This window comes from Corvus moneduloides, chromosome 9, assembly GCF_009650955.1.
Source record: "Corvus moneduloides isolate bCorMon1 chromosome 9, bCorMon1.pri, whole genome shotgun sequence".
In the NCBI taxonomy this organism is placed as follows: Eukaryota; Metazoa; Chordata; class Aves; order Passeriformes; family Corvidae; genus Corvus; species Corvus moneduloides.
The window spans coordinates 3,918,353-3,945,114 of NC_045484.1; the positions used below are offsets into that span (position 1 = coordinate 3,918,353).

Sequence of the window (26,762 nt, forward strand, 5' to 3'; positions counted from 1 at the left end):
TCGCCCCAGGGAGGCGAACAAGCCGTGTGTGGTCCTTAGGTCCCAGCTGGGGCCACACACCATCACAACCTGTCAAAACTTACCACACCAAATGCTGCCCTCAGATGTGAGGAATCATAAACCTCAGTGACCAAGACCACTGAGATTTTTAAAACTACATTTTAAAACCCCATGGCACAGAAAATAATGATTCTGTAAAACTATTTTGTGTCATAAATTTTAGAACTATACTGAGAAGAGCCTGATTTTCAGATGTGGAAGTTGAAACCATTACCCTGGACTCTTACATACTAAAATAAATATATATCTGCAATCATGGACATGAGTTAACAAAGCTCAGTGTCAGTCACAATGGAGTTTTGACAGACTGAAAGCTTCGGAGTATTATACAGGTAGGAAAAGGATAAACCTACAATCAAACCTGAGCTAGAGTTATGCAGTAGTCAGGAAACAGATTTTTAAAAGGTTGTTTTCCTTTTCTCTTACATTTAAATTTATCCTAAAGCCCTCATTTTCTTATGCTATCAATGGCAAAAAATGGTACAAGAAAGGATGGGACAACGAAATCCCCTCTTGGTTAGTCCTGTAATTCTTAGACAAGCAAGAACCTGCTTTCTTCTACATCCACTATTTCCTCATGCCAGGATGACTGGAAGGCTCAATCTGTAGGTACAAGTCAAATTACTCTTTTTTCCTTTGACAGGGTTGATTAATTTCTTATTGCACAAATGTCAACAGTCTCCTACATCACACCTGAAATCTCCACCAGAGCCCAAATTGGAAAATCAGACTTCCACAGATCCTTGATACTTAGTTACTTACAATCTGAAGGATTAATTTGACCATCACCACAAAGAAAAGGATCATTTACTAAGCACTGCATAAGCTTGCAGAGGGGAAGAAAACCAGAGTTCTTTGCAACGGGATCCATGGAATAATACATTCCAACAAGCTCTATTTTTGATACCACAAGCACTAAACAAGAATAACCATAGGAAGAGTGTTTCAGGACAATTTTCTTCTCTGGTGTCAAAGATGCTGTACCTCACTTCTGTGGCTGAGTTTTGTGTTACAGGCAACTAAAGAATAATCATTTTGTATTTTACCTCCAAAAGCACACCCTATTCTCCTTAAAAAAAAAAGACAAAAGACAGCTCCTTTCTCCTAATTACACCCCTGTTCCTCCCTCTAACAGAGGCTGTAGCAGAGGAATTTTTAAACCAACCATATTCTGAAGCATGTTACAAAATTACTCCCATTTTCTGGATAACCCTCAGCCTCCCCTGGATGTCATCCCACCTCCTGATTCCTGCCTATTGATTCCACTCACTGGCACAGAATAAAAAGCAATTATAAAACCCACAGCTGAACCCAGTGCCTCCATTACAACACTCACCTTGCTCCAGGAGGTCCCAGTTGAGCAATGCTGAGCACAGAAGGTCAACACTGTGTTTCAAAATATACTTACAATACTAAAAGCAGCTGTTTTTTCCAAACATGTAAAAACAGAATACACAGGTGAGGCAACAGCAGTCAAGACACCTTTCTCAGAGTTGCCTTTAATAAAGGTATCCCAGTACATACTTGATTATGCTTTAGAATCAAAGGGTTTATTTTTTGCTTTGTGTTCTACTGCCTTCAAACAAAAAAGAAATTTGCATTGGTATTAAAATGCCTTTAATTCTCTTCTGTTGTAGTTCAGATCCAAGTAAACATCACATTTCATATACAAGTTATCTTTATTAACCTTACTAGAATTCATTCCCTCCTTCCACCTTCCTCATGTCAAGTAAACATGCAACTGGCCAACATCCCCAGGAGACTCTCTCATCACGGAAAGCTCTCTGTTTATAGCCTAAAAATCCTGATTAGCAATAATTTTGACAACTTGCCTGTATCTACAAGATAACCCACAAGACCTGCCTAGGTGTAACTATTGCTGAAATAGTTAAAATTCCAAGATAACAATGATTGTATTGGAGCTGGACAGAGAAATCCTCATCAGGAGGCACTGAATAAAAGCCAGCAGCATACACACAGCTCAGCAATGCTATGCATTTCATTGATTTCTGAGTTCTCCAGTCCTGAACCAAGCTATTTACAGGCTGTCTTGGTCTAGTCTTAAAACTTCTAGAAACTATTCATTTGCATTTTATGCTAGTTAGCCAGTATTATCTAAAACAACACATATGGTGAAATGCTGGCTTCACTAAAACTAATATTCCCCCAATTAACTGTAATAAAATAAGATTTCTCTTAGCAAAGGAACCCTTAAAGCAGGAATTGTCATACCAGGTCATTATGCAGGTTTTACCAATACCCTGAGAAACACCAGGAGCAGCATTTTGCATTAAAGGAACCAGGAGGAAGAAAATGAAGGTTCTATGTTTGTTTAAGGGATCTCTCTAGAAAATAATATTATCATTCATTTATACAGAGCAACAGGGTCAGTTTCTTGTAAACCTGATTCACCCTCTACTTGATTCTGTAAGTGCATAATTCTACTTGATCTAGGAAGTGCATGATGGAACAAGGTAACTGAACCTACAGTTTATATTGCACATCTACCTGGTGAGATTTAGGCAACAATTCTTAATTACTAACATATTAACCCCAGCTGTTTCCATCTTGTGAGTGGCCAACACTTCCTAGGAGCTGCGGTGGCTGGAGTTTAATCACTGGAGATCAATCACTGAAGTAGTTGAAGGAGAAGATCGACGCCAGGACTGCAACAGCGGCTGCCACAACCAGCCCTAAATCCAGAGGGAACACAGGCAGTGAGGGAAGGGCAGCACAACCAGCCCTAAATCCAGAGGGAACACAGGCAGTGAGGGAAGGGCAGCACAACCAGTCCCTAAATCCAGAGGGAACACAGGCAGTGAGGGAAGGGCAGCACAACCAGTCCCTAAATCCAGAGGGAACACAGGCAGTGAGGGAAGGGCAGCACAACCAGCCCTAAATCCAGAGGGAACACAGGCAGTGAGGGAAGGGCAGCACAACCAGTCCCTAAATCCAGAGGGAACACAGGCAGTGAGGGAAGGGCAGCACAGGCAGCAGCAGGCAGGGAGGGGAGGGTGGGTCAGGGGGAATGAGCACAAGGAGAAACAAAAAGAGCTACCCCAAAAACTACTTTTCTTAGCATGCTCATTACTGATGCAGCTGAGGAGACACACAGAAAACCCCAAAACACCCCAGTGATGATTTAAGGGAAAACATTTTTACATTCAAAGCAAACACATATTTACTGCTCCTATTTAATCTTCCAGTTACCATATTCTAATAATTAATAGAAACCAGAAGTTACTGCTTTGTTGACTAAAGTGGAACTATTTCAATACAAGCAGACCCACAGCACAGAGAGCTGTACTAAGTGCAGACACATCTCTGAGAGCGGGATGAGGCAGCACCATGGAGAAGTTGCAATGGAGAGTTCTGTGGCTTAGCATGCTGTGGGAGTTAACAGTCCTGAAAGGGCCCACTGCAGGTTCTGGAGTGCCATAGCAAACATCTGGGAAGGAACATACCCATATTTTGTTGGAGCTTCAACAGCAACGTTGCTTTTGTCAGCTGTGCCTGTTGCGTGTCACTCGGGCTGTCAGTCACTGGACAAATATCAACTGCATGGAAATCAAGGAAAGATGGGAAAAATTAGCAGCTGCGTTTTACAGTGAATTAATGCAAAAGGCCGAGAACTTCCCATCAACTTTATAAAGTGTATTTATAGTAGAAAAAACCAGTTTATTGCAGTAGAAGTGGTACAACAGCACATCGCTGAACTATGCTGTATGGCTGGAACGGTAAAACTAAAGAGACAAAATACATTTCAGGAGGAGTTCCTCTTCCAAAACTCATTTTCCACACCCTGCTTCCATAGAAACACTCCCAACCCTCTTTGCATAGCCTGGGGAGAATTTGACTACCCTGAGAGGGAATCACCAAAATGTATCAGTAAGCACCTTCCAAGATCAAAGGTTCCCTTCAGAGCCATCTGTCTCAAGTTCAGGGTACATGCAAATCCTGCTGCCATGAGAGGATGAGCCCGCCAGCACTTCCCTACCCAACATCCAGAAACGCAACCACAGAAATTTCTTTTTGAAGATCCCCTAAAAATACCCTTTCACAGCAGGTATGGAGGACTCATTCCTCTTTGGAAGAATTACTAAATCCTTAGTCTGCCCAGCCAGGATGTGAGAGAGCTTAAGTCTATTTCCAGGCGGATGGGATTCAAACCTGTATCTATTTCCTTTGCAAAGATCTCCCTAATCCCTTGGCTATATCCAGCCTGTTAGAGGGGCAGGAGACAAAGAAGGGGATTAACCTCCAGTCCTCCAGCCCAACTTGTTTGAGTCACACAGAGCCAGCATGGAGTATGCCATACACCCCTCAGTGATAAGGCTGCTTGATGGTGGTGGGCCAATGGCCTTCAATTTGCAGCATTCCCGTTTCCACGAGTTTGCTAAGACTTCACTTGCCAGAAGTTTGCAATTCAGTAGCTACGACCACAGGCACCTTCTGCACGAGCAAAGGGTAAGAGAAAGTGTTTGTCATGGCAGTGGGAGCTGGATGTGTCTGGGAAGAGTGAGATGGGCAGGCTCAGATAAGAGAACGAGCCTAACAGACTGTTCAGGAAACAAGGAAACCCCCAGCAGCACCAGATATCAGGTTTAGAAGGCCATGGGACACTGATCTGAATAAAAACAGATCTCCATTTCCACAGTGGCGTTGTCCATCAGCAATAAATCACAAATTACATACTTGAGTAATAGGCACATCCTTTGTGTGATTCATACACAAATAATTCATGAAGTACTTTCTCTATCATTAGCTGTGGTGGAAATGGATAATCTAGACATGATCAGAAAGGCTGTTTCATCTAACATGAGTCATGTGGATGATTGTCTTCAAAATCTCCTTAAGTCAAACTTGCACAACATCTGTTACACAAAACCACCCAAACTAGGCTTTTACAACCTGTCTTTAGGTTTTTTATTCCTAAACCCACCAAATTGCTACAGGATGTACTGCAGCAGAGAAATCACTGTCTGATATGAAACTCAACAGGACAGTGAGTTACACAGATATACAGACATCTATACATATGCATATATTAAGCAAAACATTGCTTGGAGATCTCTCTGCAAGCAGCACATACACATAAAATCAAGATAACATTTCAGTGCAAAGTGTGTTTTTCGAAGAGAAAGTATCAAATATCCCTGAATCCCACTGGTCCTCAATGAGGCCATAGCTAAATCATTATTTTCTCTGTGCCAAGAAAAACACTCCCTCAGCTGCCTAAAATGTGAGTAGAAGTCTTCAGCTAGAGTAGAGGCATTATTAATTGCTGCAATATAGGTTTTCAGTAAGTATCTTAACTAGTACAGTAAAAGAAGTTCTGTCCAGAGTTTTGAATTTCTTAAAAAATCCCACTTTGGGATAATCTGACTGCATTTCTTGAGCCACCTCTGAAGTCTAGCTCCAGCAGGTTCCTTTCTGCTGTACATTTGATGAGCACGTAGGATGGTCTGTGCCCTCTAACTTGAGGTTTCTTTGTGCCTCCCTGTGCTGACAGGACCTTTGGAAGCTGCACATCAAGGCAGCCGCACATTCCTCGCTTGTTCAGGCGGGAAAAAGGTAAAAAGACAAAGGGAAAAAGAAAAAAGAACCACCCTTGAGCTATTTGGTTACCACAGGCCTTTATGGCATCACATTCTGGAAGATTTGCATGTGAAGCAGCTGTAGCACTAAAGAGTTTTCATAGCAGATGTTTTCTAGTACCAATTATATGAATCCTTAATTCTTCAGTTTCCTAACCAAGATGGGGAAGTGATTACCACTGCTGAAGTCTTATTTCTGTCTATCCACTCAGGGTATTTAACAGCCCACCCCCTGCACTGAGGAGGAGCAGGGATTTAGTAAAGCCAATCAGAAATGCAGAGCTTTCAGTTGCCTGTATTAGAGCACTAAATACCTTGAAATCACAGTGTTAGAGCTATTTAAGGCTTTCACTCATAAATAGCTCAGGGTTTACTTTCCATTTTCCATATAGCAATTTTAAAGCATGACCCCGTGGTGCCCCCACTGGTGAGGTGTACAAGGAGTCAAGAGATTAAAGCTGCAGGAGACACCAGGAGAGCCCAAGTTCAGTAAACACATAAAACTGACCTCAAAATTTCCCATTTTGACTAAAAGCTGCTTAAGAAATAAATCTTTTGCCTATACTGATTAGATCCTCTTCTTCTAAAGTGCATATTTTAAAGAGCAACAAAACCCCAAATTATTTCAAAAGCCTGCTTGTGTTCTTGAATTTTCGAGAATTCTTTTTATCAGCAAACTTTCCCCAGAACCTCGGTATGAAAAGCATTTCCAGTTAATTCGAGGTAGGGGCCTCAGACCACAGGAACTGTGACACAAACAGAAACGCTGATGACAAAATTCCCTACAAACCTATTACTGAATATTGACTACTATTAACAAAGTTAGAGCTAAGCTTAGAGAAACAACACATGCTTCCCACGTCAATATGATGCACTGGAAAAGCCTTTGCACAAGGGAAACCATAAACTCCCATTGTAACATAAAAACACGTTTACAGCAATACTCAGACATTTCCTACCAAAGCAACAATAAAAATCAAATTCCATAATTAATTTGGTTTTTTTAGAATGCAGAACACTTTGTATGCATTTAACAGGACTCTTTCTAAAATGACCTTCCTGGTGTGATAAAAGAGTATAAATAACTTGTGATTTTAATAAACCACAGATGCCTCATGCCTCAACACTAATTATCAGAATGAACGGTGCAGTGCTGATAGCATTATTGATATCACTGCTATTAACAGAGCCCATTCCATGGACAAACTTTATGGTGGTCACCAGGACAAGGCCAGGCTTTACCAAAATCCCCTTGAATGTTTTTCCCTCTCCTCTTCTATGCACTTACTTTAATTTGTGGGTTTGAGGTTTTTTTTAAATGAAAATACAAACCTACTTTAATTTGCTTTTCTTTAAAGAAAAAAAAAAAAAAAGGACTATAACCCCCCCCCCTTCCCCCCCCAGTTAACTCTACAAGCATCTGGGTACAAGAACACCCAAGCTCATTTTGTGGCCATCATGTCACACCTATTATTGGCATTAATCTTTGGGAATGCCCTGCTGTTAGTGGAAAGGTGTTTCCTTCCTATCTGCAGCTCACACAGCCTTACACAAGCAATAAAGCTGAACTGAATCATCACCTCTCTCCTCCCACGTCTCTCTCCACTGCTACAACAATGCTTACTTGCTTCTCTAAGCTACACAGATTCCTTAAAGCTCAGTAGTAATTAGTTTTAAGAGTATTAAAGTTACTCTAGTAATACCAGAGAGATTTTTATTGGCTTTCCTGTTTTCCTTGAGGTTTCTGTACATCTCTTACTCGTCAAGATGATGAGTCAGTTCATAGCTAACAGGTCTAGTTAAAGCCTGGGGGGGAGCTGATTCATTTAGAAAGACAAGAAGTAATGGTTAGCTCTGAAGTTAGGAAACTCAAAACCCCCTCCAAGCAAACAAGTAGGTCAAGGAGAATACTCACAGTTCACCCTGCACAGCAAGTCATGGTTACATTGCCCAGTTTATGTCCCTAAATACCAACATCCTAAAGTGTTCATAGTTCTTAGCTGAGAATTAGTGTTGGATTTTTTACTCATTTAAATTATAAAACTGGAACCTGCAGCTCATATGCATGTTGATGGGGGAAAAAAAAGGGGGAGTAAAATCTCTTCCGTAAGACCACAGGAAATGTTATTAGATGCATTTCAATGTCATATTTGATTTCTACATTGAAATCAACATTGCAAGGGAAAAAAACCCAACAGGGAATGATGTAAACCAGAAATATTCAGAAAGAGGAACCCAGTAACTAGATTATAGCAAAATATCTGCATTAAAGGGAAGATAGCAGTCTCATAATCAGACCATAAACTTGTAAGACATTCAGTAGAAAATGAAAAGCGCTCTCAATTTTGTTTTTATTCTGGGTGAACCACAGATCTTCAGGTTTGGGCATTGCATTTGGTACATAAATTAAAACACTCAGAATAAAGAAAGGTATTTGGTGTTTTCTAAAACATCAGGTTTAGCATGAAAGCTTCCTGAAAGACAAATTAGACTGCATGCATGTTTTGCTAGTAGAATTTTTGAAGTTTTTAATTCTGTAGTGAAAAACCTGTAGATTTGACTAAATCACTCACCTTATTCTAACTCTCCTCAAAACTACTTAACACTAAAAAGATGAACTACTGAAAGTGTAAATATATATATATTCATGTGAAAAACAAAGCTTCACAGGGTGTTTTTTAAGAGTTTATTTGTCAATAAAGGATCCCCTCTAATTCATGAGCAGCATAGCACACGGAAACCTTGTTTAACCATCTCTTCATGTTTCTACTGCAATTCACAGGCTGCAGCCATGGCTGCACTGAAAAACCAGAATATCTGAGAGAAGAAAGAGAAGCGTGTTCCAAGAAACACAAACTGCAAGAAACTTCATGTTTTCCCACAATATATTCCAGCTGTAATGAATTGCTATAAATCCTCAGAGTTGGACGTGAAGTAAGTTGAATTTAGGCATGTCCATATCTGGATAAAACTGCCCTATGCCATTAGTCAGCATTTTCCTAGCCCCTGACCGAGCCTGCCCTGGTTCTCAGATATTTACCTGTGCTAATGTCCTCAGCTATGTGGATTTCTTCAGCTTGCACAGGCTGATCCAACATCTCCACAAAACGTTCCTGGATTTCTCCAGCAGCCTCATCACCGAACTTATAATCACTGAGCATCACACTGGATCCAGCAACTGGGACAAACAGTCTCTGAGGCAAGACATGATATTCCCTCTCAAAATCTGAAAGGAAAGAGGGAGAAATACCATCCCAATAAAAGCCTTGACAGTTATGATAAGATTCCTCCATAATCTCTGAGCCTAAGATAAAGCCATTGCCAAAGAAGAGCTCAAGGTCTCTGTAAAAACCCTGCTTTCAGACATGCCTGGTTGAGTTGGCTGCTATTATATGGATTGATGTCCTTACATTATTAATCTCTCCAGAAATACCCAAGGCAGTTCCAAAGCAGACCATAAAACGTTAAGAGGAGCTTTTCTCCTCTTTGGAATGACTTGCAGGAAGGCTCTGGGAGAGCCTGCAGGTAAGAGCTCCCCGAGGAGCAGGATTTCACCAGCACAAAGGATTGCAGAGGCGTCACACTCGGAGCCACGAAGTTCGGGTGCCACCTAGAGAGGGGACTCAGAACTACGTGCAATGGAAAACGCTCTCCCTACCGAAGATATTCCCATTGATTTGTCAATTAACTCCTTTTTGGTTCAAACACAACAAGACAACGACACCACTGCACTGAATTAAGTTTAAAGAGTCCCCAGCACGAGCTCAGAGATCTGGTCTCTACCAAGTTTTAACAGACTTCAATATTAATAGGAACACTATAGATGGATTTAAAGAATAAAAATAAAAATGTAAAGAGTGCAAGGTACAGCTGGAACTTCAGAGACAAGAATTTCAACTACAGAAGTTTTTAAAAAATCACAAAATTTCTGATGAGTGAGGAAGAAGCTGGAATTGCATTTTGTGGTCACAAGAACTGAACACAAACATGGTGTGAAAGCTGTGATGCCAAAGGACACAAACTTGACAAAAAATTTCCAGATTTAAGTCAAGGTTGACAAGCAGCAATTATACCTTTCACTTTTTACTCTGCTCTAACCAGACTGGAACTTCACTGTAACAGAATTTTCTACAACCACCAAAATTCACTGCAAATAGAAGCTGGTGATTTTTTTTTTTTTTTTAATTTCTTACTTTTTTTCTGAGGTCCTTCATTTAAAATCAGATCTTCAAACAGTATTTCACACCGGTCACTCAATGTGTTTATTATGTCTCTTTTCAAAGCCTGCAAGGACACAATGAAATCATCAGAAATATCAAAGCCATTTGCAAAGCTTCTAACCAGGAAGGAAAAACCAAAGAAGCCCCATATGTTTAACCCATGATGAAAGAACAGTTTTTTCCCAGAAAATAAAAACTAGTGTGAATGTTCAAATTAATAAATAATAATTTATAAATAAATAGAAGCTAACAGCAAAAGAATTGGCATCGAGGAGGAAAACCACAAAACAAAAATGAAAAGCTGAGGAAAGTTTTAGGATTGTTAGGATAAGAACTGACATAATCTAGCTATTTATCAGTAAAACCAAAAAAAAATAATCACAATGCATTGACTCAGTAAGGGCAAAAAAATAAATCATTCAGCAAGTAAATCTCAATCTTACCTCTACAAATATAAAAATATAGTCTGCAACTTTTTCTTAATTTTAAGAGAATTCTTCAAAGCTTAATCCCTTTGACAGTTTGTGCAAAGATTCCCCAGAGCCCTGCCTTACCCACAGCACACATATTGTCTAGAAGAGAAAAACTAACTGACCCCACATGGATGGTTTCTAAAATAAGCCCCCTGTCCAACATTTTCATCCCAGTTTAGACCATTCTGGCAAAGAAAAACCAGTATGGCAAGTCCCGTGTATTTCGGAAGAATGCTTCTGATGGACTAAGACCCTGCTCAGTACCTGAATGGCTTCTTTAACCTTGGGCTTGTTGTTATGGACGTAGGCCCTGCACTTGACAGCTCCCCGGAGGTTGATGGAGCCGCTGCACACCTGCACCGTCGCCGTGGACCTGGCGCTCGCGCCCTGGCACTGAGGAACAAACACAGCCACTTTTATCTCAGGCCCAGGCACTTGCAGCAGAGTCACTAAAAGCAGAACCAACAAATTAACAGCAGGTGTTTACACACAACCTGCTTCCCTCAGCACGTATAACTAATCTTATTTTAGTTATTCGTTCGGTTAGGTAAGACTGAGAATCTCTTCTCCATTATGGAAAATGCATTTATCTCTCCAGGTGTTTCAAACACTTGTGTCTGTGAGATTTTAAAACTTTCCAGGCTTGCGGCAAGTAACAGTATTGCAACTGATAAATCCTTCTCAGACATTTTTTAAACAATGAAGCTTTCATGTTTACTATAATCAGTGTAACCCAGGGTGTGCTGGGAGTCATCCCATCAGTCAGTACTAAATTATACACGTGGTCACACTGAGAGCTGCATCAAACAGTTGCCTAGAAATGCTCTCCCTAAATACCACAACAATGAGTGTGGCATGAAACACTCCAGGACAACACCTGGAAACAGGGAGATGCACAACTTCCACACCAACTGCACAAACCACTTCTGCCAAAAAAGTTTTCCTCTCCCTGCAGCAATTAACCTCAGTACAATAGACAGTAACAACATAGTAATAAAAGAAGCTGAGATACTCATGGAGTCTTTAAAATGGCACTGGATACATTTCTAGTTTTACTGAACACAACTTTGAGAAACCAGGAACTACCTGACAAAACATAGAAGGCTATGAAACAATGCCTGGACACATTTGGACTTCAGGACCTAGACTGGGGCACCAAATTCATGGTTCTTCACAGCTCTGGTAGAGAGGAAACTCCTGACATAGATCCAGCAGTTCCAGATGACGATTCAGCTCACAGGATCTGTGCCTTAATCCAGAGCTGGCAGCTGAGCTTCTGACAAAAGCATCCAAGTGAACGTCCAAGGTAGTCAGGGCAAGCTGTCAACTGAACTGTGGGGGTGACTCTGAACTTCAGATGCAAAGTCACTTGAAATCAATGTGCACAGGTATCTACAGGTATCCTACTACCAAAGGAATTAGTCACAGGCCTTCTTTTCCATAACCTGTTTTCCAGTATTTCAGCTATACTATGCAATTCATGGACAACACAAGAATTTCTAAAGGCACAAAATATGCAGATCTGTCAACAACCAGTTCCACATTCAATATGTGGGTAGGAAAAAAAGTCTTAGGAATAAGTGAGAAGGATTTCTAGACAATAATTCAGAACCTTGGTATTTTATCTTTTACTCTATTTTATAATATAAAGGCAAGCTTATACTTTGCAAACCACTAAAAACTTACCAGCTGTGTCAGAACCTTGACATCAGAAAACTGTGTGCTGGGCTGAGTATTTCCTCTTAGCTTTTTCTGAGGGGAAAAAAAAATTCTTTGCATCATGAAACAGGAAAGGAAAAGTCCCTGAGGCAGTCTCCTCACTATGGCATAGAGTGTACCCTAGTTTATAGACTTTAAGAGAGAAAAATAGCACTTAGAAACCAGCCACAAGAATAGAACTACAAAACTAAAAGGAGAGATGAATGCATCAGCCAGACGAGGTGACAGACACAGATCTCTGAAATGTCATCACCCACATTCACACCTCACTCGTGCTCTGTAATAGAAACATTTCAGTCACTTCACACATAATTACTGCATTCACACTGCCCGAGGAGGGAGAGGCAATCTCCAGGAATGGAGCTGGGAACAGGAGCAGTTCTGTGTATTGGTAACCTGGAACAGCCAATCAGATCAATAAATACTGCACAGGAGATATCTCAGTCAATGCTTTGTCACACAGAGGTTCCGACCATACATCTATTAGAGCTCAATTCCTCGCTGTTTGGTACTCACCTGCCCTTCCAGCAGTTCTGTATCCTCATCTTTAACTTGGCCATTGATCAGAAAAACACTGTCTTCTATCTGTTTTGACCATCGGTTTAACCCATTCTTTAAAATAAGTGAAAACAAAAAAAAAATCACAAGAAAGAGGAAAGAATTTCACTAATGGGTTGGACAGTAACATGCTGAAAATTATAGCAATATGTGTTTTAATAGTTACTCTGGGAGAGTTTTAAAGTCTCTGAATAACCTATGTTTTTCCAAAGGTAAACCTTAAATGGATCACATTCAGAACAAATTAAGAGACAAGCATTGCAGAATACTGAAGTGCCACCTCAGGGATTTGGGGGTTGTAGAGACGGTTGCAACCCACTGAAAGTCAACTCATAGCAAAAGCATCCCATAGCCCTACTCTGATTGGGTGTAACATTTCACTAGGTGAGGCACCAGAGATGTTACCTGGGATACTCATGACAATTATTACACAATTTTGAACAAAGGAAACTTCTCACTGAGCACAGCAGAAGAGTTACATCTAAAAGAGGAATAATTGCTAAACATTCCCCACTGATTAGTCCTACTCCTCTCCTGCACTGTTCAACTCTCTCTCTCTTATTTAATTTTCAGCAGAGAAATGAGTGTCATTACTGGTGTGTAGGAACTGGTGCAGGCAGTGAGTTACCTTGGTATTCTTCTCCAGGTCGTGGTTGGGGGAAGTAGCAAGAAGTGGAATGTGGATGTTCACATCTACTGTGCAACCCAAAGCTAACCAGGAAGCAGTCAGAGCACTCTGGTATTTCCAGTCTGCTGGTTTAGCTGAACTCTGAGAGCAGGAAGAACAAAGCCATAAAGCATCCATCCAAAGCACTGTACTGAGGCTCTTTTGGGTTTTAGCATTACTTGCCATCCATTAAAAGCTGCGTGTGGCACAGCAGGATGAGCTTACCTTTGGGTCTTGCACATCGTAGGTTCGGCAAACTACTCTGTGCTACTTAAAGAAAAAGATCCAGTGAAAAGCAAGGGAACAACTAAGAACAATTCCCAATTAACTTTGCCCTCTACTAAACTTCCTTGCTGAGCTAATTTATGCTCTGGAGCAAGCTCTCACCTTTCATCAGTGTAAAAAGAGGTGGGAAAACATTTTCCCGTAATCTCCAGCTACCCCAGTGATGCTGTGCATCTCTTACAAACAAATTAAGACCAACATGTATTGACAGGAGAAGCAGCAAGGCACCAATCTGCAATTTGTCCTCATCTCTACTCTCAGAGAAAAATCCTTGCTTTCTCTCCTTGTATTATGTCATTACCAACAGCTCCTGCATTCTGCTGCAGCTCTAGTAGTGATCCCACAGGCCTGCTGCTCCCCCACTCCATGGAAGCACCGTTGGTAACAGCAATTCAAGAAGCCAAACAGTAATTTAGATGGGTTTTTTTCAATTTATGCAAATCAAGACTGACTGGGAAAGGTGTCATTTGATGCCATCACACAGACAGACCTCGTAAGAAATGATGGAAATTTTGCAAGGACAAGAGGGTCAATAGTCTTAACCATGGCTAATCAGAAAACTTCATTATTTCAACTTAGCCATGTCTAGCTGAACTTAAACAGTCTCCTCCTCCCTAATTCTCATTTATTCAGCAATAACTGGATAAAAGAGGTTGGGGTAGCAGCCTCAGTCAATAAACCTTGCTCATAAAGGATACTTTTTTGTAGCAGAACAGATTTGAAGAGCTGCTCTGTCTGAGACCTCCTCCTCAGCAAGTTTCCAAAGCCTTCTTTTACTCAAGGACTTTTCCACTGAGAAGATTAGCTAGAGACCAAAAAAATACTATGGATTTTTCCCACAAAAATATGCACTATAATTCCTGGAGAACAGTCTTGTACTAAAGTTTTAAGTCCAAGTGATATGAAAATTATGCATAAGAAGGAAACACAGCTTACACATCACCAAAACGTCACGTTAAAAGAACATTCAAGAGAGAGTCAGAGGCACTTTCCCCAAAGTGAAAGAGGCCTGTGAAATCTTAACTTAGCTCCCTTATAAACCAAAGCAAGCAGCACACACTCGCATCTCCAACCCATATGCTTTTGCCCCCACAGACATATTACAGTTTTATGCCTATCAGCTGGGTCAGGAAAGCTGTGCAAAATAGCTACTAATTATATAAACAAAAAACAAACCCAATTTTTAATTCAGTAATCACTGATCACCTGGACACCTTTTTCAGCCAGCTGCCAGTTTCATTAAGCACAACTGAGATGCAATTACACTGAACTGCCAAAATTGACTGTTGGATCTCAGGGTGCCAAACCTGCTCATGCTTAAATCACTCACCATGATTATGTTAGAAAAATGATAAAATGAACATACATCTTCACAACAGAAACTAAATATGGCAGTAGATACCCCAATAATGTAACAAAAATGCATTTTAAGTCTATCGGATAGTTCTGAGTATGTTTTAAATTTAATCCCACACTCCTGAGTCAAATGCACAAGTACTAGACAAGATGTTTCTTTTAAAGAAATCAGAATTATAGATCTTTCACTACTGTAAACACCTCTAAAATGAGTGATTCATTCAGACAAGGAAAGCTAACATGTTAACATCACTAGCACCTGTGCCACAAGGATTTAATATAAACCTTCAGGATGCTTTCCTAAGCCAGACTGTCCACATTCAGTAAATACAGATAAACACAGTAAATAGAAATTCAGATTTACTACTGCAGTAACAAACAGGAGGTTAACAAATAGTGTCCCACAGGAAAGAGATTTCTGAGGTTTCAGTCTCAAACCCACACATCAAAGCACAACATTTGTGAAATAAAGCAACAAAACAACTGTATTTTAGTCAAGTCAATGACAAGAAATTCCTCAGACACACAGCTGAAGATGCTGCTGTCCTTCCAGTAGGAACTCCGCTCACCTTGCGCAAAGCGTTTTGACCGTCTTTTGCCAGCTCTGGAGTTGCAACCATAAACACACCAAGAACCAGCAACCCTCCAGGGAGCATTCTGGACACCTTGGAAATGAAAATGAACATTTATTAATAGGAATTGGCAATCTAACAACCATGTAACTTGAGATATCAAAAACCACTGGTGAGACAAGTCCGCACCAAGAGCAGAAATTAACGAAGGGAGACTGGTTTTCACTTATAGGACTCTCTGCATGCAGGAGTACATCCTGCAAGTGTTCTCCCTTCAGCAACATCAAGCGTCCTTTCATCAAAAAACCTGAAAACAATACGGGGATTTCTGGTTTTAAACATCTGTGCCCAGCGTGGTTAGTAAGGCTCTCTCACTTGGAGAAAAGGGCTTGACATGACACAAGTGCTGAGATACTTTGGGTCCGTCTTATTTCCCTCTTGTTCCTCCCACCCCTCTGTCACCTCCCAGGGTGAGCTCTCACCTGACTGGCGTGTGTGGTGATCCACTCCTCATCCAGGGATGCCAGCTTGGGAGGGCCCACGCTCTCCTCCTGCTGCTGCTCCTTCGGAGGGGTTCGCACAGCCCGAATGACATAGTCCCGTTGTGGGGAACACTTGCCAAAACATCAGCAGAAGCAAACACACCTTGAAACTGGTGAACAGGGGCTTCCCCAATTCACAGGAATGAATGGAAGGACAATGCCACACTTACCTGCCCTATCAACAGGCCAGTGACATATGGCTTCACCTTTGTGCTGAGCTCTGTCAGGTACTGCCCAATACCTTCCTCGACAAGGTAAGTTCTACCCATGGCTCCAGGTTTAAGTGAGGTGTTGTAGTTCCAACCTACAAAACACACAATGCATAAAGTGAAAAAAGGTACATACACTGCAATGGGTACAGGAGAACAAGTCTCACAAAGATCCTTTAGAATCGTTTGGACTGAAAAATCCCTGTAAGGTCATCGAGTCCAACCATTCCCCCAAGGCCACCACTGACCCATGTTCCCAAGGGCCACATCCACACAGCTTTCAAATTCCTCCAGGCATGGGAACTTCACCACTGCCCTGGGCAGCTCTCCCAGGCATGGACAGCCCCTTCAGTGAAGGAACTCTCCCAGTGTCCAACCTGAACCTCCCGTGGCTCAACTTGAGGCTGTTCCCTCTCCTCCTGTCCCTGTTCCCTGCGAGCAGAGCCCGACCCCCCCCCGGCTGCCCCCTCCTGTCAGGGACTTGTGCAGAGCCACAAGGTCCCCCTGAGCCTCCTTTTCTCCAGGCTGAGTCCCTTTCCCAGCTCCCTCAGCTGCTCCTGGGGCCCTGGCCCCTTCCTCAGCTCTATCCCCTTTCCTGGACATGCTCCAGCCCCTCCTGTCTTTCTTGTCATGAGGAGCTCAAAACTGAACACATGATTTGAATTTTGGAATGCCTTCAAGAAACAATATCTTGCTGCATGATACTCTTAAAGGATGCACTTTTCCATTCACACAGGGACTTGCTAAATTCCACACGTGTCCTTGAACATGTCCTACACCACCTTCATTCCAATTCCCAAGTACTCAAAGCACAGCATCTGTGGACATTCCAATGAGCCACCTTTGCAGCTCCCCCCTAGAACCCAGGGCACGGGGGCTGCCACAGACTCCCCTCCCTTCCCAGTAGGGCTGGTCTGAAAAACCCTTCACACCTGGAGAGGTCTTCCAAAGAATTAAGCATTAAAAAGCTGAAGCCCAAGAGCACAGGGTGAGGAAGCAAAGGGCATCCTGAGCCTCCACAAGTGAAGGTGCTCACACACCTCAACTCATGCCCCCACAGCCGAGTCCCCACACCGGGGCTCAGCACCTCCAGACCCCAGGGATCAGCACCTCCGCATCCCCAGGGATCAGCACCTCCACATCCCCAGGGATCAGCACCTCCACATCCCCAGGGATCAGCACCTCCGCATCCCCAGGGATCAGCACCTCCACATCCCCAGGGATCAGCACCTCCACATCCCCAGGGATCAGCACCTCCGAACCACCAGGGATCAGCACCTCCACATCTCCAGGGATCAGCACCTCCACATCTCCAGGGATCAGCACCTCCACATCCCCAGGGATCAACACCTGCACATCCCTGGATTCAGCACCTCCAGACCCCAGAGCTCAGCACCTCCAGACCCCAGAGCTCAGCACCTCCAGACCCCAGAGCTCAGCACCTCCGGACCACCAGGGCTCAGCACCTGCACATCCCTGGATTCAGCGCCTCCAGACCCCTGGGATCAGCACCTCCGCATCCTCAACTTCGGCAGCCGCCGCTGCTGCCTGAGCCAAGCACTGAGGTGGCCGGTTTACGTCATCGGTAAGCGCCGCGTCGCAGGGAGATGACTCACGCCAATGCCGAGCGGAGCGCGGGAAAAGGGCGCGCAGAGGGAGCGCCGAGCCCCCTTACCGCCATACTGGGAGTGGCGGAAGCGGCCGCTCTTCTCCCGCACCTCCCGGGCACACGGAACACCTTAGAGGCACAGACAGCTCCGTATCCGTCATAGAGACGAATCTGTGTGGTCTCCTATCCCGGCTGTAGCGGCTGTGGCGGTGACGCGGCGCTGCCGCCACACCCATGATGGCGGGCGCCGCGGCCGGGCCGGAAGCGGAAGCGCGCGTGCGCCCGGCGGCGGCCGTTGCGGTGGCTGGCGTTGCGGTGGCGGAGCGATGGCGGCCGTGCTGCAGCAGCTCCTGGAGCGGGCCGAGCTCGCCAAGCTGCCCCGCGCCGTGCAGGGCAAGCTGGAGCGCTTCCTGGGCGACCAGCAGGGCGAGATCGACGGGCTGCGGGCTCGCCATGAGCGCTTCAAGGTGGATAGCGGTGAGTGCGGGCGGCGGGCCCGCGGAGCGGCCGCGGTCCCTGAGCTCAGGGGAGGCAGCGCGGGCAGAGCACGGAGCGCGGTGTTGTCTTCCAGAGGCTCTCGGGAGATGTCCTGGGGCTGTGAGGCCGGGAGGGGGCTGGGAAGGGGCCTGCAGTGGGACCTGATCGGTGTTTGTCTCTCGCTTTGGCTCCTGGAGTCTTTTTGTTGTTGTTGTTTGTTTCTCTTGTTAATGGACGTTTAGGGTTAAAACTGCGTTCGAAGAGGGCTTACAGAACAGCTTTTCGTCATGTTTTTAACTACCATTGATATGCACAGATCTGATGAGGAGCAGCTGAGGGAGCTGGGAAAGGGGCTCAGCCTGGAGCAAAGGAGGCTCAGGGGGGACCTTGTGGCTCTGCACAAGTCCCTGACAGGAGGGGGCAGCCGGGGGGGTCGGGCTCTGCTCGCAGGGAACAGGGACAGGAGGAGAGGGAACGGCATCAAGTTGAGCCACGGGAGGTTCGAGTTGGACATTGGGAGAGTTCCTTCACTGAAGGGGCTGTCCATGCCTGGGAGAGCTGCCCAGGGCAGTGGTGAAGTTCCCATGCCTGGAGGAATTTGAAAGCTGTGTGGATGTGGCCCTTGGGAACATGGGTCCGTGGTGGCCTTGGCAGTGCTGGGCAGTGGTTGGACTCTGATCTTAGGTGTCTCTTCCAACCTAAACAGTTCTGTGCTTCAGTCTGCTCTGGTCCTCGTTGAGGAGCTGAGAAGTGCAGCTTTGTTCACCCAGCTCAAACAGCTTTAGGTTTATACTTCACTGTTAAATTCCATTCTGTAAAATGATCCTGATGGAATCAATATTTTTATATTGATTTGGAGATGACTTCGTTGATCACAGAACAGTAATAGCAGCAGAGAGCAGGAGACAGGAATACGAGGTTGTGAACATGAGTTAATTTGCTGGGAATGTGAGACTCTTCTAATGTAAACTTCACTTCTACCTTTCAGCTTTTTAATCTCTTTCATGGTAGGAATCTTGGTAAATGCATTAATAAAACGTGCTGTAAATTAAGGTAACCCACAGATTTTGGCAGGTTACTCTCTTCCAGGTCCATTCTTCCGTGTGTGGCAGGAGGTGCAGCATTATTTGGAATTGTAAAGTATGAGAGGAAGGAAAAGATAAACAGACATCCCTCAGTACTTCCTTAGAAACCTGTCCTGCCCAGGAGTGGGCTTAGTTCTGCTTTTATTGAGTATTTTACACTGAAGCTCCATGACACAGTTACTGTTTCAGATCACCAAAATTCAGATCTTTTTTTTTTTTTTTTTTTCACTGCTAAGGGAATAGAGCCCAGGAATTAATTTTAAGAAGTCTTCATGAAAAGTTTCCCCAGATCAAATCCCTTGATACCTGGGGTTTTGTGGATTTTATTGTATGTGTATAGAAATACTCCAGAGGTAAAAGAAGTTTCAAGCTGATGAGCCCACACTGCAGAATTGGGCTGATACAATGTCTCTGGTTACATCAAAAATGTTAAAGAGCTGTTCAGATTAATTAGGCTCTTATTTGATGGATCATTTCACAGAGTCGTGGAATGATTTGGCTTGGAAGGGACCTTAAAGCCCATCTCATTCCAGCCCCTGCCATGGGCGGCGACACCTTCCACTAGACCAGGTTGAAACGTATCACGGTTTCTGGAAACATATCACTTGTCATGCTAGCAAAGTATTTTAAACAACATCCATTCAATGTGGAAATAAAGGGTTTTGCCTTCAAAAATGTTCGGAGGTTTTTTTTTTCCTTCTTCTTCAAATTTTATTACAGTCTTAGTGTTTTTAGATATTTTCTTTAAAATGATCCTTGGTAAAGGTGAGAAAGAAAAACTGTTGATTAAGTGAAACTGAGATGACTCTGTTATTTTGCAGAGCAACAGTACTTTGAAGTGGAAAAGCGACTGGCTCAGAGTCAGGAAACACTTGTAAACAAGACCCAGGAATGTCAAACTCTGCGGGAGGAGCTTGAAAAGCTTCGTAAGTGTAGCTGTGTAACATTCTTAGGTGTTGTGTAGCATCTTCACCCTTCAGTCCAGTGTTGTGTGAACTGCTGCAGGTTTTACGCAGGAGCTGAAAATCTCTCCGTCAGCTGCATTTGTAGAGGTGTGTTTTTGGTGGTGTGCTCAAGTGGGCCTTTTTTAATGGAGTCTTTTGTTCTCATGGAAAAGAAGCCCCTTACTGCTGGGGTCTCCTCCCCCGCCGTGTAGCCCTGGGAGAGGGGCCCTGAGGGCACAGACACGGGGTTTCCCTGCCCCTGCTCAGCCTCGTTCCCGTTGGTTGGTTTGTGTTCCCTGCGCGGGCAAAGGAGCCTTGGTCCGGTGACTGGAACAGTTCCGGAGCACAGCCCCAGCCACGCGGCCGGAGAAATAAAGCTCTCTGAGACAGCTATCGGGAATCTGTCCGTCCATATATATTTCCTTTCCACGGGACTCCTGGTTTGATCTATGCGTGTTGCAGTATCCCCACTGCAACAGCTTACTGTGTAGTAACAGTACAGTGGGCTATGTATGAATCCTCACGAAAGGTGCTTCTGCTCTAAGGATTGCCTTAGTCTGCCTCAGTAGCCCTGGTCAGTCCAGAGTGAGGTCTGGAATTTTTCTCTCTCTTTTGTTAAAAATGTTTGTCCGGGAAATTTTGACTCCGTTGCATTTGGAGAGCAAATTCTGTCACGTTCTAGTGGAGGTCCCTCACTGCTGTTCCTTCCCCCCCAGATGAGCAGCTGAAGGTACTCAACGAGAAGAACAAGGAGCTCGAGGCTGCCCAGGACCGGAACGCAGCCGTTCAGGTACTGCCAGGACGTGGCCAGGAACTGAAATCCTGTGGCTCCCGTGGCCCTTTGCAGCACAGAATGCACTCAGTTCCCAATGAAGAATCAAGATCGGTACCAGTAGGAGCTCGTGGAGATATTTACATGTCCATGGGGCATGTGTGCAGGAAGTGTTGAAGTAAAAGGTGGGGTTTTAGCAAACTGAATGACAGGTGAGCAGGCGCTCTTGTTTGAGTTTGGATGGATCGTTCCATTCCAGCTGCAACCTGTTGTGAAGTGACTTTAAACCAAACCCCCAAAATTCAGACAAAGGTATAAACAAGCATTCTATTTTCCTCCATCCTTTCCCACACTCTGGCACAGTTTTCCTTGTGTTTTGCCCAAAAGTCACTGGGTTGCAGGATGAGTCACTTGAGCTGACTGATCCAGCAGAACAGTAATTTTGGAGCAGGAAGCTAAATAGCACAAGTTGATGGGATTGATTTTTCCACGATGATAAGATGGATCTGATTGTTTCCCCAGAGCAGCTTATCTGAGCCTGACTGAGGTGCTTTGTAGTGGTACCTTGAGGGCAGAGACAGTGCAGCCTGTAACTGATCCAAGATTATTGCCTTTGTTTGGATTTTTATATTGATGCACGTGCTCGTTCCTTGTTTACTCTGTTACCCCTTTTATTTAACCAAATAAAACAGTTCCAGTAAATTCTTGACTATCACAGCTGTCCTTCCAAGAATATGAAATGGAAATGCAGTTTTGAACAATTCCATTGTGACTTGTCTGCCCACTCTAAGCCTCTTTTCCCAGTGTTCAGTTGGCTAGGGTAACTCACTGAGGTTTAGCTTGCTGCTTTGTGATTCTGAGCGTAAGTAGTGGCTATAAACTGTTCCACAGAGCTGATCACATTTCTTTGGTGCCCTTCTGCAATCTTTTTCAGAGCCAGTTAAGTCGAGAGAAGGAAGAACTGGAAGCTGAGAAGAGAGACTTGTTCCGAACAACTGAAAGGCGATCTCAGGAAGTTGAACATTTAAATGGTACAGCCAGGAACACAGTCAAGAAATACCAAATAAAACCTGCTGGAACAACTGAATTGAATGGAACATGCAGTTTGTACCTGCAGCACCAAATACTGGTTTAGCAGGAAACTGTTTAGAGGAAAGGAAACAAGGCAGGAAATAACACAGTAATTGCAGAAAACCAGCAGCTTGGTGCTTGTTTTTCTCTATTTAAAAACATGCCTTATACAATATCTCAGTGCCCAACATACAATTACATCCAAAGTATCTTGACTGTTGTCATTCTTTACAATTTAGTAATTAAGGCTGTTATGCAACAGCTTTTTCTAACACTGATTTTCCTCCTCTAGAGGACGTTAAACGCTTAAATGAAAAGCTCACAGCGGCAAACACAGAAAAGGCAAAACTTCAGCTGAAGTTGGATGAGCTTCAAACATCAGATGTTTCCATGAAGGTGAGTAGGGCTTTATCAGCTCAGTGTGTGTTCTGCATTGTTTGTGTGTGATGTAATCATCATTTTGTTGTAATTCCTTAGAAAGTAGGTCAAGTGAGCAGCTGTTATTTATAGCAGGTTCTTTTATTATAAAATTGGTGTCTGTGACTGGAAGTGAGATGTGTATTCCTAGAAGACATGGGGTATCGGGCTGGGCAAGCATGTCCAGGCCTCCTTGGTGGCAGTGGTGGCTGCTCCTTCGTGAAGGGAGGTACAAAGGAGAAAAATAATTAGCTGTGAACCTGTACCATTACTCTGTGGGCAGAATAAACTCCATAAAGAGAGGAGGATGGGACAAAAATGTCAATATCATAACTAATTTCCTCTAAAAGGCTTCTGATCTAGTTCATGTTCCCAGCTAATGTCAACTTGGAGGAAACTCCCTCAAATGGCAGGAATTGCTTGTTGCTTGATAGTTGTAACTTACTACCAGTGTGATAAGGAGCATTGCCTGTATTTACCAAATGACAGTACATTTTGCTACTCCTCCTCTAATCAGAGTAGTTGAACTGGCTGCTTTCTTTTCCATGGAACCACTACAATCCTACTGTGCAATTCTCTTTTCAGTACCGGGAGAAAAGGCTGGAGCAAGAAAAAGAGCTGCTGCAGAGCCAGAACACGTGGCTGAATGCTGAGCTGAAAGCCAAAACAGATGAACTGCTCCATACTGCCAGGGAGAGAGGCAATGAAATCCTGGAGCTCAAATGTAATCTGGAGAACAAAAAGGAGGAGGTAATGTAATTATTGAATTGTCATTTCTTAGAAATTATACCACCTGATTAACTGTATTAAAAAAAGCCAAGTACTTTAATAACTCTATTTGAGTGACCCTTTCTGCTCTTTCAGCAACTTTTGGGTTTGTTTTTATTTGTAGATTAAAAACAACGAGACAGGTATTTTCTAAAAGAAACTGGACTAGGAGCTACAAATTTTCTATGGTGTTCTTATTTCTTCTCGGAATAGGTTTCCAGAATGGAGGAACAGGTGAACAGCTTGAAACAGTCAAATGAAAACCTCCAGAAGCATGTGGAAGAACTTTTGAATAAACTGAAGGAGGTGAGACAGCTTGAAATCCATGAAACAGCATTCCAGTTGCTTCTACAAATCAAATAATAAGATGAGTGAAATAGAAATAGTGGAATGCTCCTCTACCCCGTGTCCTCTTTCATTTGCCAGGCAAAAGAGCAGCAGGCAAGCATGGAGGAGAGATTCCACAATGAACTGAATGCCCACATGAAATTATCCAACTTGTATAAGGTGAGTTTGTTAATTCTGTTGTAACTGTAGTAGGGGCCAAATCTTATGCAATGCAGGCCAGTTTGGAGTTTTTTTTCCCCACAAAATGTGGATGTGGGAAGGGCTAACTTCCTTTGCAGGATTTTGTGAAACATCCAAAGCATTGTTTTCTTTGCAGCTGTCTTAGTCAGCATTTAGACTCTTACATTGTTTGGATGATCTTGGAGAATAAGCAAAACTGGGGTTGAAATAGTAATTTTATGCCAACTATTTTGAGGTTTCATGTTGTAAAAATGTGGTTATGTCTTAGGATCTATTGGAAAGTGTGACCGTGGAAGAGATTTTTCGGAGTTAGAAGTTCATTTCTGAACACTGCAGGTGTTGGTGACCTGGTTAGGACCCAACTGAATGTCCTGTGCTGTGTCAAAGACACACCATGTAAACAAGTATTATTTGTTTGTTCTGTTGGCTCAAAGAGTGAAAAATAACTGTAACCTTCTGACTAAGTCAACTAAAGTGTACAACTGCTTGCTCTTTGGTTTATACACTTTAGTGCCCAGGTTACTGAGCTCTGCTTTGAGCTTTCTTGCACAGATACCCAAATAAACATTGTAGAGCTTTGCACTCGGAGATCTGAAGCTGGAAGCACAGAAACATAAACTGTTGTCTAAGAGTCCCTAAAAATACCAACTTTTTCAGACTGTTTGAAATAGAGTATTGAAAATTCCCGGTTTTCTTTAGTGAAAAGGAAAGAGCCAGCAGTAGCTGTAAACAGCTAAAGGTCATACATTGTATTGGGAATTGTCACATCAAATCAGTGTCTGATGCTTCTTACTCTCAGGTAGGCAGTTTGCATCAAAGTGAGACTTAATCCGCATGGAAGGGATTGTCCATCTTAGGTGAATCTTTCAGCATTTTACTCAGAAAACTCTGCTCATAATTTGTGGTCAGCTTAAGCTTTCTTGTAAACGTGGGGTTGCTGTTGCTGTATACTAAAGGTGAGCTAAACTTTCTTCAGAGTGCTGCTGATGACTCAGAGGCAAAGAGCAAGGAGCTGACAGGAGCAGTGGAAGAGCTGCACAAGCTCCTGAAGGAAGCGGGTGAAGGTAAGCTGGCAAAGGGAGGAGAGCAGTTGGGCTCCTTGGAGTACCTTGGTGCTCTGAAAAATGGGAGTTTTGTGTTCCTGAAAGGAATTTCCTTGGGCTTTTGGGGTGATAGAAATATCAGTCCCTTTGTAACAAAAGTTGTACCTGACTAGTTGAATTTACTGCTATTTGGGGAAGTATTTTCAAATACTCCTGGAATTTTACTATGGATTTTGATGAAACAGTCTAATTTTGCAAGATATGTCTTCACTTTAGTTTTTTAGTTTAGATTCCTTTTCACTGCTAAGAACAGTTCATATTTTTGCCCTTTTCTAAGCAAAGATGATAGGCAGTGGTTCATGCTTTTCTCACACTGTTGAGTTTTCTTACCAGCATGAACTTCTGCAGATCATATAAAGTAAAATTTAAGGTACACAGGTAAATTTTGATTTTTTTAAAATAAAACCAATCACAACACACAACCTGCTTGTCTGATTTAATTTTAGCTAATAAAGCAGCCCAGGAGCATTTGGCTGAGGTGGAGGAGTCAAAAGCTGTCATGGAGAAGGAGCTGAGAGAGAAGATCAGTAAGCTGGAGAAGGAGCTGGAGAATGCCAATGATTTACTGTCAGCTACAAAGCGCAAAGGTGGGTGTTTATCATCTTTCAAGGAAATGCTGTGCTGAATTTCTGTAAGAACCAGCTGCATTAATCTAACTTCATCTTTGGTCATTTCTAATAATTCATTTTAGAAGGTTTTTCATATATATACATATGCTTATATATGTATATAAATATGCTCCCCTCAGCAGAAAGTGCATATCTGTCTTAGTGTTTTTTGAAGTTCTTTTGTTAATCTGTTATCAAAACAAAGAAAATGGAGAGGAAACTTTTCTTCAAGGCTGAATCATCATGCTTTTAGTGGTTTTCTGGAGAGGGAGATAAGCTATTCTTATTTTCCTCTTCAAAAAAAAGGCAACAGGAAACAAAACTCTGTCCTTAAATTTCTGTTTGACATTAAATCTTGCTCAGTATTCACTGTTTTAGCTCTGTCTTTTTTGTTGTTTGCTGCATGTCCATAGTTTCTAAAGGATAGAGAGCAGGAAGGAACAGAGGCATGGAGTACATTTGCTCTATCCCTGTGTTAATTTAATGAAAATAAACCAGTGCTCTGCTACTCCAAACCTCTGACAGTGTGATAAACCTGAGGTTAAGCCTTTCTCCAGCTATTTCGACTGCTCATGTTCTGAAAATATTTAAATTTTAGGAGTCCTAGTAGCAACAGCTTTTCAGCAATTCAAATAAAGCCAGTCAGATATGATATTTAAAAGTATTTCTGGTGGGGATTATTGCAGCTTTTGGATGGTAATTGTGGGGTTGTGTCTCCAGGAGCCATCCTGTCCGAGGAGGAGCTGGCAGCCATGTCTCCCACTGCTGCAGCAGTGGCCAAAGTGGTCAAGCCTGGCATGAAGTTAACTGAGGTGAGTGAGCACAACCTCTCCAGCAGCAAAGCCCTTGGATGCCATCAGTGATGCTCTGAGAATGGAAAGGTGCTGGCTTGGGGCACTCTTTGGGTTTGGGGTCATGCCTGATGGAGGCAAGGAAATCTTACTTGAGACAGACTTCACTTGCTAAGTTACTGCGATATTTTTCAACATGCCTTACAGTTTTTCTTTAGTAGAGCAAATTTGGAAATAAATGGGGTTTGTTAATATAAACTTACTTTCTATATGCATTTTTGGCAGGAGCAGCCTTTTTTTTGTTTTTTTGCTTATTTATGTAATTTTTCAT

At 43.0% G+C, this 26,762-nt stretch overlaps 2 protein-coding genes across 13 annotated transcripts in view; one reads left to right on the forward strand and one right to left on the reverse strand.

Annotated features, from left to right (window-relative positions):
* Positions 1-1,533: 1,533 nt before the first annotated feature.
* ODR4 (odr-4 GPCR localization factor homolog) lies at positions 1,534-17,852 on the reverse strand. 7 transcript variants are annotated; one of them, XM_032118834.1, is made up of 15 exons: positions 17,701-17,852; positions 17,609-17,654; positions 16,220-16,353; positions 15,990-16,121; positions 15,505-15,600; positions 14,278-14,384; positions 13,520-13,556; positions 13,256-13,396; positions 12,586-12,681; positions 12,037-12,102; positions 10,615-10,743; positions 9,851-9,941; positions 8,698-8,883; positions 3,525-3,617; positions 1,534-2,753 (listed from the first exon to the last, which is right to left on the reverse strand). In XM_032118834.1, exons 3-15 carry the CDS (start codon positions 16,316-16,318, stop codon positions 2,686-2,688), a joined length of 1,341 nt encoding a protein of 446 aa, XP_031974725.1. In that variant the 5' UTR covers positions 16,319-16,353; positions 17,609-17,654; positions 17,701-17,852; the 3' UTR covers positions 1,534-2,685. The 7 variants fall into 7 exon arrangements, with proteins under 7 accessions (XP_031974725.1, XP_031974726.1, XP_031974724.1 ...); XM_032118835.1 differs by having other exon boundaries at positions 17,609-17,631; positions 17,678-17,852; XM_032118833.1 differs by lacking the exon at positions 17,609-17,654 and having other exon boundaries at positions 17,725-17,852.
* Positions 17,853-18,139: 287 nt separating this feature from the next.
* The window catches only part of TPR (translocated promoter region, nuclear basket protein), a 35,537-nt gene continuing 26,914 nt past the window's right edge, over positions 18,140-26,762 (forward strand). For all 6 annotated transcript variants that reach the window (XM_032118821.1, XM_032118824.1, XM_032118825.1 and 3 more), the window contains exons 1-11: positions 18,140-18,344; positions 20,251-20,355; positions 21,090-21,163; positions 22,080-22,176; positions 22,509-22,612; positions 23,219-23,383; positions 23,615-23,707; positions 23,828-23,908; positions 24,906-24,993; positions 25,479-25,619; positions 26,361-26,452. In XM_032118821.1, the coding sequence (XP_031974712.1) occupies positions 18,194-18,344; positions 20,251-20,355; positions 21,090-21,163; positions 22,080-22,176; positions 22,509-22,612; positions 23,219-23,383; positions 23,615-23,707; positions 23,828-23,908; positions 24,906-24,993; positions 25,479-25,619; positions 26,361-26,452 (1,191 nt within the window). In that variant the 5' untranslated portion in view covers positions 18,140-18,193. The remainder of the gene's footprint in view (positions 18,345-20,250; positions 20,356-21,089; positions 21,164-22,079; positions 22,177-22,508; positions 22,613-23,218; positions 23,384-23,614; positions 23,708-23,827; positions 23,909-24,905; positions 24,994-25,478; positions 25,620-26,360; positions 26,453-26,762) is intronic.

Bases quoted from the DNA above. Each gene is read 5' to 3' on its own strand.
- ODR4 (XM_032118833.1), bottom strand. From the start codon at position 16,318: ATGGGTAGAACTTACCTTGTCGAGGAAGGTATTGGGCAGTACCTGACA. The intron at 15,601-15,989 runs GTGAGAGCTCAC...TTCATTTCCAAG, and splicing joins TCACCACACACGCCAGTCAG to GTGTCCAGAATGCTCCCTGG. The intron at 12,682-13,255 runs GTAACTCACTGC...CTTATTTTAAAG, and splicing joins ACCTGGAGAAGAATACCAAG to AATGGGTTAAACCGATGGTC.